The sequence below is a fragment of the Boleophthalmus pectinirostris genome, unplaced genomic scaffold (genome assembly GCF_026225935.1).
Source record: "Boleophthalmus pectinirostris isolate CB_2022bp ecotype Guang Dong unplaced genomic scaffold, ASM2622593v1 HiC_scaffold_6, whole genome shotgun sequence".
In the NCBI taxonomy this organism is placed as follows: Eukaryota; Metazoa; Chordata; class Actinopteri; order Gobiiformes; family Gobiidae; genus Boleophthalmus; species Boleophthalmus pectinirostris.
The window spans coordinates 20165416-20178298 of NW_026571447.1; the positions used below are offsets into that span (position 1 = coordinate 20165416).

Genomic DNA, 12883 nt, shown 5'->3' on the forward strand with positions numbered 1-12883 from the left:
TTATTGTTCAACTACAAGTCAATAAAACGACTGGCCTACCGTCCTTATAGGCAACCTGCTGACATTTGAATGGTGTTCACAGAGGATGAAGCAGCGCAGGTGCAGGAGAAGTTGGATGCCCTCCGGATCCGTTGCTCCGTGCTAAGTTTAAGCAGTCTGGATGTGCTGCAGAGGCTGGAGCAGGCGCTGGAAGCCTCCAGCCGCTGCACCTCCAGCCAGGAGGACCTGCACCTGTGGCTTGGCCGCATAGAGAGAGAGCTGCTGGGCGCCGCGGGAGCGCAGGCACACGCTGGAGATGCGCTCCTGTGTGCTGCTGAAAGACAAAGGGTGAGACTAGATTACACATTAAAGTATTACGATACAGGACATTCTTCTAAGTATTTAGCACACACGTTAGCCCTTATAAATAAGGGCCTTATTTATTGTCTTCGGTGTTCATCATCACATTATGTTCATGCATGCAAAAGGCAACTTTAAAGAAATAAGCATTCTGAACACTTGTTTGGACTTTTTCTTTTAATATATCTGTATGGGTTTCTCTTTGGCTACGCACTTGTCTTGAAGCAGAGGCCAGAATGCAAACATCCGTACAATGCTAAATGCTAACATGTGCTACTGTGTTTATATTAGCTTCAGCAGGCAGTAGTGAAGGAGGTGGCATGGTTCAAAGAAACCTCTTTGAGTCTGGAGAACCTGAAAAACATTGACTTAATCCCAACAACAATATCAGAGCAACTCCATGAACAAAAGGTCTGACTGACTTAGTAATCATTTTGTAATTTGTAATAACTGACAATAAGTAACGCATTGCATGTTTAATTAATAGGTTTTAGCAGTGGAGATTCTACAACATAGGTTTAACATTGAAAAAATGGTGAAGATTGCAGAAATCCTGATGACATACAGTGATGGAGATACTACAGACCTTGTGGTAAGCATATATATTTAATTATTATTTTATGATTAATAATACAATTTACAACATTTATTTTTTTTGGCACAGACACCACTGGAGGCCTTACAGGAGCAGTGTAACAGCACTTCTGCCACTAATTCCCATGTGGTCCTGCAGCTCGAACATGCTCACTCACTACTTCTCCAGTTCTCAGAAGGCATTTCTGAGGTTTCACCCTGGTTAGAGGAAACTGAGACTCTTTCTGGCCAGCTCTCACTCAGTACCATTAGCTACAAGGCATTTCGGGAACAACAGGACCTTTTACAGGTAAAGTAGAAGGACCAGTTTTAATCCCCTTTTGTCCAGCCCAACAAAGTAGCCCATTTATACAATACAATCTACCAGCAAATTAGCTCCTACTTCCTGACACCAAAACTACCGTAGTCATGTGACGAGGCATTTAATTTGTTAGTACATTTGCTTATCTAAGAACCTTTATCCATTTTGAATATTTTTTTCTAAACAGGATCTGAGGGAGTCTATTGCAGAACACAAGCCTTTAATTTCCCGCCTTTGTGCTTTGGCAAAACGGTTGTCAGAACTCAATCCTTGCCAAGGCAATGAGTACTGTCAGAAGGCCACAGAGGCTGAGAATCGGCACAGAGCCATAAGAAATAAAGTACGGGAGACGTCTAATCTACTGGAGGAGTCATTGCCTCGATTCACACAAGTAAGAATGCAGAATCAATGACTTGATAATGACTGATCCTTTTAAGTATACTATTGTTGAAAACACACATTAACCACTGGCATTGATTTTGCCTGTGCAGTTGAATGAGAGAATGACCTTGATCAGAGAGAGTCTTGATCGACTGAAAAACCGCATTCAGATCCCCACTTCACTTCAGGCTCTCACCCCGAGGATCCAGGAGCAGCTTCAGGACAATAAGCACACTCTTGCTGAGCTGGCAAAACTGGAGCTCAGCCTTAGCACTGTCAGGAATCAGGCTAGTGAGCTTTTGGGCAGTACACAGGCTGCTGGTGATGAATCCATTGGAACAGGTAGACAACATTTTGCATGTATTAGATTTTGTTAACTAATCCCATGTGGTCAATAATTTTCCTGTTGAACTTTCTAGCCATACAGAATCAGGTCTCTGGCTTGTCTCATTTATGGGATGAAACGAATGCTCAGGCCAAGGAAAAGGAAACATGGCTGCTCAAAGTGTTAGATCTCGCTGTGAAGTTTTGGAGAGACATCACTGATGTCACAGCAGCTCTAAGTGAAGCTCATCAGGCTGTTATGGATCTAAACGCAAGTCAAACTGACTCTGAAACTATTCGCCAAAGCCTCGAGACCATGCAGGTTTGTCTAAATGCAATTACAAGATAAGACATGAAGATGCATTTCTTTTATCCTTAAATTTGCTTATATTTTGTAACTGTTTCATGGCTAGACTCTAAGGGAGGACATTGATGGTATACAGGGAGATCTAGACACCCTTGGTGCTGTGGGGGTGGATTTAATGTCCGCTTGTGGGGACACAGACAGACCAGATGTCACCAGGAGCCTTGATGAAGCAAGTCACACATTTAAGTGTAAACTGCTATCACGTTAACATTTTATCAACAACTGCACTTTTGATATTTCACAGCTGTATAGTAACTGGAACAACCTGAGTAAACTCTGGACTGAATGTCATAAAAAGTTGGAAGAGTCATTACAATTATCTCTCCAATATCAAGACACCATGCAGGTCTGTATTATATGTGGTAAACACATACACTTTGGGAAACTATTTTGTTTTGATGTCACTTGAAAATCATAGATTAGTCATGAAATTCCTTTTGTAATAGGGTCTTTTTGAGTGGCTGAAGTCAGCTGAGTTGAGGTCCACTGAAGAATTTATTGTTGGAAATGACCTTGAATCAGTCAAATACCAATTATGTGATTTGAAGGTTAGAAATATGTTGTTATTTACCACAGAGATATAAGAATTCATCTGAATTAAATGCATTGTCCTTTCAGGCATTTAAACGTGAGCTTTACCAGAAGAAGATTGAGATAGAAAGCCTGAATCATCGGTTTGTGTGTCGACTGTCTCCAGGATCTGAGCGCCAAGGCTCAGTGTCTCCACTGTGTGATTTCAGACAAAGATGGGACATCCTCGAGTCTGAAACCGTCAGCAGACAGGTCATAAATACAACTCAGGTGGAATGTAATTATTTTTGTCAAAATACTGGAGACAAATTATATATAACATTTCACAGCATCTGTTAGAGTCTGCTCTGTTGGGTCTGGGCCAGTTCCAAAACACTCTGGATGAGCTGCGCACTTGGTTGTCCCGAACAGCTGAACAGTTACATGGTGGTCGGCCCATTACCATTGACCTTCAGGCCTGTGAGATAGAGCTGGCCAAACATAAGGTTGGGAATAAAAACAACAAGTAAATTGTTCAGTTATTTATAAATTATTATTTTTGTACCTTACTTAATTACCTAACTCTCCTCTACTAAAGGTTTTGCGCAATGATGTAATGTCCCATGTCCGCACTGTGGAGTCCCTGAATCTGGCTGGCAGGTCACTGTCAGAGACAGGCTCTGGGGCACATGGTCTACAGTCTCAACTGGAACAACTCAATGAGAGCTGGGAGTTTGTGCGCTGTGAGACAGAACGCCGGCAGCTGGAGCTAGAGAACAGACTAAGTCAGGTGGTACAAATATGTTTGTACATATTATGTCTAAAAAATGAGAAATGGACTAGTTAAGCTTGTGTAATATTTATAGGATCACACAGTAAAGCTATCCTCCTGTCCTATATTATTATCAGTTGGTTGGCCCCCTCTAGTGGTCACTTACTTTATAGCCTTGTAATATCGCCAGTATGTTCATCTTATCTCAGGTACAAGATGTTACAATGGAGATTCAAGATCTTTTGCAATGGCTGGAAAACACAGATGTCAAACTTTCTTCTTCCAAAGCAATGTGGGGAATGCCAGACTCAGCAGCAGAAAGACTCAGTGCACATTTGGTACAATATGCATACAAATATTTTATAATTTATTACAGTAACATTTAATCAGTGTACTTTTGACATTACATTCTTACAGGAGTTATGCACAGAGATGGACTCAAAGCTACACACCTACACTGATGTGAAGAATGCCATTCACAGGATGCTGGAGAGCAGTGATGTCATTCGGGGATCAAGTATAGAGCACATCTTGTCTATACTTGAACAGAAATGGACATTGGTTTACCACAAGGTTCAGGAGAAAAAGGTAACACATCCATAAGTATAAAACTGAACTGAACTTTAAGAAATTGATACAAATGTGATGTTGTTCCTTCAGGATAGTCTGACTGAAGGTTTGAGTTTGGCAAAGGATTTCCACAGTAATGTTCAAGAGCTCCTTAACAAGATGACCAAGTGTGAGGACAGTTTTGGGCATCTCTCACCTCCCAGCTTTGTGCTGGACTCAGTTGGCAGTCAACTGGAGAAACACAAAGTGTGTTTTTAAGAGTTTTCTTTTAAAAATAATTCTATATTGTATTTGTATATATTATGTATTTTTTATGTATGCAGGACTTGGTAAAAGAGGTAAATGGTTACTGTGAAAAGAAAAATACTGTGGAGAAGATAGGCAGCAGACTGACTGAAATGAGCAGAAAGGAGGACTGTGATGTCATTCACAACCTGATCATGACTGTCCACGATCGCTATAAAAAATTACATCAACGTTTGGTAGAAAGAAGTAGGATACTTGAAGAGGCCAAGAAGAGTGCAAAGCAGGTAGAGTTTTTTTTTCATAGAAGCTTTGATCATTGATTATTGTAAGATACAATTAATGCATCTCTTTTTCAGTTTATTGAATCTTGGCGGTTGCTAATAGAGTGGATGTCTGACGTAGAGCAAACTTTAGACACACATAAAGAGATTGCTGGGACTCATGATGATATCAAACAACAGCTGACTGAACAGAAGGTGGAGTAATAAAACTGTGTTTATAAAAAAAAATCTTAAGCAAATATTTTAATTATCTACCCATTATTTAATACAACATATCTTAAGTAAGTAAATATATATATATTTTTTTATAATAGGAATTTCAGAAACTACTAAGAGCAAAAAGACCAATGTATGAAGCCACATTAAAAAATGGTCGCAGTCTTCATGAAAGAGCTCAGAGCAAACATGACAGACAACATCTAGAGAACCTACTTGCTGAACTCAAAGACACATGGGACACAGTCAATGGCAAATCTCTGGAGAGGTAATGAGATGCAGGGTCTGTTTGACTCACTTTTAAAGACTTAACGAAATTAGATGATTCTCACAACAATTGTATTTATCTTGTGTGTTTCAGGCAGCACAAACTGGAGGAAGCGCTTCTGTTTTCAGGACGGTTCACCGATGCTCTCCATGCCCTAAATGACTGGCTGTACAGAACAGAGCCACAGTTATCTGAAGATGCTCCAGTCGGTGGTGATAAGGAGATGGTCAATAACTTGATAGATAAACACAAGGTGCACTTGACTTGTGTGTGTTCCTGCAATTCATACAAATAACATAATTTACTATAGTTTATTATGCAATATGTAAATTTTTTAACAGGCTTTCCAAAAGGAATTAGGGAAGCGAGCCGGTTGCATAAAGACCCTAAAGCGCTCAGTACGGGACTTGACCAGGAGCAGTACAGCTGATGCACACTGGCTTCAGGAGCAAATGGATGAACTGGAGAGCCGCTGGGACGCTGTGTGCAAACTGTCAGTCAGCAAACAGGACAGACTGGAGGTAGCACTTAAACAGGTCTGTGTACCCATGAGTGATTAAACACTTAGTGATACCTGGTGACAATTTTGTATTGAATAACTTTACTCTGCTTATAATATTCTTTTCAAATGTTTTCTTTTTCTAGGCTGGAAAGTTTGATAACCTTGTCCACTCTTTCATGGAGCACCTTACAGAGGCAGAGAGAGCTCTCAAATATGGCTCTCTGCCTGAAGAGGAGGAAGCTTTGCACTCCTTCTATGAGCAGCACAAGGTCGGTTTAATGTTATTGTTTTGTGTCTGGTTATTTATTAAACTTCCATGTCCCTAGCACACTGATTCTGTATGCACTCATACTGTTTTACTAGAAGAATACATACTTTGATTCCATAATATCTTCATAAAACCTCTCTTTGACATTAATTAGGAGTCATTGAGTGCCTTCGAGAATCAAGCAGTGCAGCTACAAAACATACGGAGTTTGGGTGAAGAAATACTGGCATCTTGTCATCCAGACTCCATAATCACATTAAAATCATGGATCAGTGTCACCGACACCAGATATGTGGAGGTAGTGTAGATTCTTTTGATTTATTCATCGAAATGGAGATTTTATTTTGCTGATATAAACAAAGCCCCCCCCATCTTAGGTTCACACTTGGGCTCTGCAGCAGGGTCAGAAAATCCACACGATTTTGTTAGCCCTGGAAGCTGAGAGGCAGGAAATTCAGAGACTTTTAGACTGGATCTCGTCTGCAGAAGAAGCTTTGAACCTCCGAGAGCAAGAGCCACTGGCTGAAACCACAGAGCAGAACCAAGAACTCATTGACCAGCACTCCGTAAGACATTTTACTGTTCAAATGAAACGTTATAGTAAACCATTTAAATAGTAAACCACTTAATACAATCATGTTACTTTTTATAGGTATTTATGGAAGAACTGAATAAAAAGTTCCCTGAGGTTGAACAGGCCACTAAGTGCTGCAAACTCAAGACCATCTCTAAACAAATATCAGTTTCGCCAAGCAAACGGCCTCTCACAAGTAGGTTACAGCCTTTACTCAGTGATAGGACAAGCAGGTTGTGTGTGTGTGTGTGTCAAATGTTTTGCTTCTCACAGAAAGAAGGAGCACATTAAAGCCCCAGCCTGCTACACCTGTCCCCTTAGAGCACCTTGACCCACAGACCCCACAGCTCTGTCAGCTGGTCAGCCAATGGCAAAAACTATGGTTGCTGTCTATGGCCAGACAAAACCGTCTAGAACAACACCAGCAAATGCTCAAAGAGGTAATGGGCCTCTTACAATCTCCACACATTTAAAGTGATTCAAATGTATATGCTTCTCTTTTATTTTGTATTTGCACAGATGGAGGAGTTTGCAAACTTTGATTTTAATATATGGAGAAAGCGCTATATTCAGTGGATAAGTCATCTGAAGTCTCGGATCCTTGATGTATTTCGTAGCATTGATAGAGATCAGGATGGCCGCATTACAAGGAAGGAGTTTGTTGATTATGTTCTTACATCCAGTAAGATATATCTCCAAACATTTAGTCCTCTGAAATAACTTCATGAGGCTAACTTGCTTGAACTTCTTTTCTAGAATTCCCTACAAATCCCTTAGAAATGAATGCAGTAGCAAATATATTTGACATGAACAGTGATGGCTTCATTGACTATTATGAGTTTGTGAGTGCACTTCATCCCAGTCGAGACCCCTACAGAAAAACACTGGACGCAGATCAAATAAATGAAGAGGTAACAACAGTTTCTTCAACACAAACCTGACTGTTTATTAAGTATTATTAATATTATTTTAAATGTAAATATGTACCTTAACATATTATATAATCTTTTATAAGGTCAGTCGGCAGGTGTCTCAGTGTAATTGCCCTAAGAGATTCCATGTGGAACAGATTAGTGCCAACAGATACAGGGTGAGTTTAAAATGTACAGTTTTAACATATTTAAAAAAATATATATTCTGGTAACACAAAATGGCATTTGTGCTGTAGTTCGGAGATTCACAACAGTTACGCATGGTCCGAATTTTGAGAAGCACTTTGATGGTGAGAGTGGGAGGAGGCTGGACCGCGTTAGATGAGTTTTTGGTGAAGAATGATCCTTGCAGAGGTAGATGCACCTCTTCCATCCTCTTGTCATGTAATTACAGTCCTGTTTACATAAAGTGTCTATTATTTTTCTCAGTGAAGGGCCGGACTAACCTGAAGATCAAAGAGAAATACTTGTCTCCAACAGGAAGCATGTCCAAAGGTTTGGCTGTCAGCAGGTCCAACTCAAGCCTCAGTCTGTATAGCAGTGCCTCTGCCCCCACCAGCCCAACATCACGCAAGGTGAGACTTGCAAATGTGCAACATGGATGTTTTCAATAAATACACAAGTATTTATATCTTTACATTTTGTGGGTTTACATTTTTAGAAGGCATTTCTCAGGCGAAGTTTCTCAGGAGACCGCTGTATCCGCCCTCGAAGTTCCATTGCTGCTCTAGATTCTGATCTGCAGTTTGTCCCATCAGAAGACACATGTCTCTCACCATCAGGTCTGAATGTTAGAATTTTATGATAAATTTGCAGGAGTTGCTAAACTAAAGTGTTTTTAAATGTTTAGAAGAAGATGAAAAAATGCCGACTGGATTACCGCCACACATTTGATGCTGCAGTTGTGAACTCGAGTCATTATGGGCCATGAAGATAGTAATAAAGGAGATGTAAGGTATTTGAAATCCTACAAGCTGCTCATCAGCTGCCTATTGTTCCTGAGGTCAAAGGTCAGAGTTCATGCCAAAGGGGATTTAGTAATGGAGCACTGACATTGTTCCCAGTGTTAGATTTGATCAGTTAAAAGCAAAAAACAAAAAACTTGAAAGACATTTTGTTCCTTGATGCAGTAGTTTTCACATGGATAATGAAGTTGGAATTCAGAAAGACTGCATGCTACATTGTGCATGGCACTAAATCCTTCTGGAGTGCTTCTATTCAAACATATCACTAATGCCATATTTTTGGCAATGTTAGATTAATTATGAGAAAAGTTGGACAGTAATTGTCTTGTGATGACTGATTCTTGAGGGCCTACCAGTTTCCAAAAAAGAAGTGTACCAAATCTGTTTTGTGAATTTCAAGCAACATAATGTTGGCAGGGCCACACGCGTTTGTCTAATACATTTTGTGATACCATGTTATGAATTGCTCATTACATATATACTTTTATATTGATTAAAACACTGGAGATTGTTTTATGGACAATGCACTTAAAGATGTGGCATTGCTAAATTGTAGAGATTCTTTTCTCAGGATTGATTTTGCAGTTGGTTGTAAGCATTTCTATGGAACATTACTGTGAATTCAATAGTATGAACTCATGTGTACACTATTTCAGCTTTATGTTTATAAAAATGCACTTTTATGTTCACTACTGGAGTAGTGAGTTCTGAGTCAGAAGACATGAAGAATTACATATTTTAAAGGTTCTAGATCAGGTTACTAGGTCCGGCTCTTCCAGTGTAAAGCCCTTCCATAATATGCATGGTTTCAACTTTATAATGTATACCATAAAGAAACAATTGCTGTTAATTCTAAGCCAGTGCAGGCTTTTTTGTACTTATTGTCAACTGGTAAAACCATATTAACTTTAAATGTTGTGTATGGGTGTCATTTTGTACCAGAGTTACATAATTTGGGATAATAAAATGTGCTTATATTTTAAAAGCATTTGCTCTATGCAGTGGTGCTGTTTTTAAAAGTTTTACATTACACATTTGTAAATGTCAACAATTAATTTAAATTATAAAATGCTTCATTCAGATTCTACTATTGCTATGCACTCTAAACTTTGTGTACTGTAACTATTTCTATCCCCAGCCTTCTTCGTAATATCTATGTAGGGAGATTGTACTTGAATGTCACTAATATGTATATATACACCTCAATTAAACGTTTTTAAGTACATTTTGTTATACTGTATGCTGTTTTTCCCCTGCCGCTGATGTAACATATTTACATAACATGACCACTGCAGCCCCCATGTATTGTTTAGGTGTAGCCTAACAAAACATACAACTGCTGATTCCAATGTTATACTCAAACATTAAGCAGTGACTGGTCTAACCACATAACTTTTCTTAAATTTTATTTTGGGTGTTTTTATTGCACTGAAAAACAGCATTCACTGTGCTTCCACCTATATTCCCACAGCATGGCATATACAACCCATCTATCTCCTCAGAGAATCTTGACGTGAATTTAAAGCCTTAATTTCGATAGAATGATGCAGGTGATGTGATTAGGGTGACCAGACATCCCTGTTTACGTGGGACAATCCCAGTTTTGAGCCCTGTGACCCCTGTCCAAGCAGATTTATCCAAAGCCAATGATTTGTCCCAGTTTTATACAAGAACTGTCCCAGGTGTACCTATTTTTGATCAACTGGATACTTGCCAACAGTAAAGAGAGGCATACATTGTCATTTGTTCCGGTAAAATACAGAAAAGCTGCTTAAAAATGACCAAAACGCAAAGAAAATGTGAATATACTGACTCGTGTTCATCACGAATGGGCACGAAAGTGCATAAAAGTTTTTCTTAATTACACACTCGTTTCACAATATTATTACTAGCCATCACAAACTCGGGACGTCCCAGTTTTTGATTTTGAAAATCTAGATGCAATACTTCCCGAAATTTAGACAGTGCAGCTTTAAAATAGCATGAAACTTTCTTTTCCAAGCATCTGTGTTTGGCTGTTCAACACGGTTAAAATGGATGCTGGAGATTTGAACTGGAATCTGAGCTGAACAAAGTCCAGGGTGACCTTCACTGACATCCACTGAGCACAGAAACACAACCTGTCATCTTCAATGCTTCTCGTTGGCTGCTTTCCAACTCATATTTTAATAAAGTTTCCACACCGTCTTGAAGTTGGTTTTACGTTGATATTTGCCTCTGCAACAACAGGGTAAGTTTCACTGATTTTCAATGCATAAAAGTTCCCTAACCAGCATACTTAGCGGGAGCTCTCTGCTCTGTGCTAGAGCAAGCAGTGGAAATTTCCCCTGTTGTCGCGGAGGCAAATATCCAACGTCTAATGTTGGATATTGAAAATCTGTGATTTTCAAGTGGGAAAAAAAATCCTAAAAAACACAAAGGGTTAATTCCGAAAACTAAAAGGTATGCGTGATACTCGAGGACTAGGACTACTATAATAACTTGGTTTGGGGTTGCTAGGTCACCTGCCTTAGAACCTATTGAAAAAAAATCACTGATTTTCAAAGGAAACAAATGCATAAAAGCCCCACATGGGGTTACTTCAGAAAACCAAAAGGTGTGTGTGAAACCTGAGGACAAGGACCACTATAGTAACTTGGAGTTTCTAGGACCCTGCCTTTTATGATCTGCTCAGACCAAAACATCAAGGCGTCCAGTTTACATGTGGATGCGCGTCGTCGTCCTGTGTTTTTGCAGCGCGTCTTCTGGCGTCAACGCTCAGGACAGCCGTCCAGGGCCTCGGCGTCAGAAGTTGAAAATGCTGAACTTTTGGCGTCGGACACGCCACGTCAACTAATAAGGGACTACTATCCCATGATGGTGCGACATTATTATCCAGAAGAAAGAGAAAGACCGGGGGCAGGGAGCCACAAACACCAGAACAAGAAACTACGCTGTGTCATTAGCGGAGAATAAACATATACACGCCAACCACCGCCGATCGCCTCCGGTGATGTGTTTTATGTAATAAATACACTAAAGTCACTCTCGGAAAACAAGGCACTCGCAGCGGCTGCCCTGGATGCACATCCACTATTTTTCTCCCGTTTGTCCACGGAGTCCAAGACAAGGCGTCCAGGGCGTTTTTTCACGCCGCGGTTTGAACGCAGCATTAGAAGGTACTGAAAAAAAATCACAGATTTTCAAAGGGAAAAAAATCCTGAAAATACCAGAAATTGTGTAATTTGAAAATCTAAAAAGTGAATGTGATACCTGAGGGCTAGGACTACTATAATAATTTAGTTTGGATTTTTTAGGTTACTTAATCTGGAAGATATTGAAAAAAAAAAAAAGCATTCATTAATTTATCCTCAATATACATAAAATATCAAATGTCTTATAAAACATACATGGACAATCCCCTTTTTTATTTTTATATGTATTTTATATGTTTTTTGTTTGTTTTTGTTTTGTTTTGATTGCGTTTGATAATTTCAGTTGATTATTTTTTAAGAAAACTCCATTCTCTACAAGCGTAGTTTATTGACGGTCTCTAACCAGCGTATAGTGGGACTACAGAATACAGCTCCCCGCACCGTGCTGGAAAGTGAAACCAACCTCACCGCGGTAGTTTAATCATGGTCATGTTATCTTTTTATATCATTTCTCACTGTGTTCTTTCCAAAGCACCTCTGTCCTTGTTGGCTATCCCCGCCTACTTCTACTGCTGTGGATTTTGGTTCCCAGGCTGGACCCCGGGCTCAGCCTCCAGTGGTCACATGTCAACTATCAACACATTGTGTGCAGTGAAGTACAAAGGAGTGCAAGAATGTCCCACAGGGTGCAGTTTAGAGCTGTGAGACAGTTGTGTGTAGGCAAGGTTTAATTTCAAGGTAGGCCTATCTTTTTTTCTGATTTCTTAATTGTTTGTGCTTTTGTGTTTTTTGATCATTTTCTAAGAGGATGAAGATTTTTGTATGGGGAATTATGAGGGGAATTTAGGTTTTTAATATTAGATAGCTATGTAAACACAAGCCTTTACAAATGTTTAGTTTAAACCAATTAACAAATGCTACTGTGGGAAATAACATATGAAGCGCATTGCTCTGTGATTAATTGAAATGTACTGGGAAAAAAAATAAAATAAACATCCCACGTAGACTAATATATAGGCTTTGCATTCTAGCACTGAAAAATGATTATTCATAATTTGATTCCAAATTAAGTTTGTGACAGTCTCGATGTTATCAAGTTACTATGTATCAAAAAGGTTGAGTGCTGATCTGCTTTATACAGTCTATGGCGCTGATGCGTTCCGCATCTTTAAAACAAGCAGCATAGTGCTGCTCACAGACTATGGTGCTGCTGAAGGGATGAAAGAAATGCACCGCCCATTGTAAATGTTTCCACCAATCACTGAGCAAAGAGAGCACGTGGTTCTATGGGTTTGAAACCGGCAAAGCAGCTGCGCATGCGCCATTCAGCACACGGAAC

General features: G+C 39.6%; 1 protein-coding gene across 1 annotated transcript in view; it reads left to right on the top strand.

Moving 5' to 3' along the window:
- LOC110171780 (uncharacterized) overlaps positions 1–9606 on the top strand; it is a 75863-nt gene extending 66257 nt beyond the window's left edge. The window contains 33 exon segments of the mRNA XM_055163868.1: positions 83–327; positions 631–750; positions 827–931; positions 1004–1222; positions 1422–1625; positions 1726–1957; positions 2035–2261; positions 2353–2475; positions 2551–2652; positions 2753–2854; positions 2925–3089; positions 3167–3322; positions 3415–3606; positions 3798–3926; positions 4006–4176; positions 4249–4404; positions 4482–4688; positions 4761–4880; positions 5000–5169; positions 5263–5422; positions 5511–5705; positions 5815–5940; positions 6094–6237; positions 6317–6505; positions 6592–6709; positions 6787–6953; positions 7033–7195; positions 7270–7424; positions 7529–7603; positions 7682–7799; positions 7875–8020; positions 8107–8227; positions 8296–9606. Coding sequence (XP_055019843.1) covers positions 83–327; positions 631–750; positions 827–931; positions 1004–1222; positions 1422–1625; positions 1726–1957; positions 2035–2261; positions 2353–2475; positions 2551–2652; positions 2753–2854; positions 2925–3089; positions 3167–3322; positions 3415–3606; positions 3798–3926; positions 4006–4176; positions 4249–4404; positions 4482–4688; positions 4761–4880; positions 5000–5169; positions 5263–5422; positions 5511–5705; positions 5815–5940; positions 6094–6237; positions 6317–6505; positions 6592–6709; positions 6787–6953; positions 7033–7195; positions 7270–7424; positions 7529–7603; positions 7682–7799; positions 7875–8020; positions 8107–8227; positions 8296–8339 — 5066 coding nt within the window. The 3' untranslated portion in view covers positions 8340–9606.
- Positions 9607–12883: the final 3277 nt, after the last annotated feature.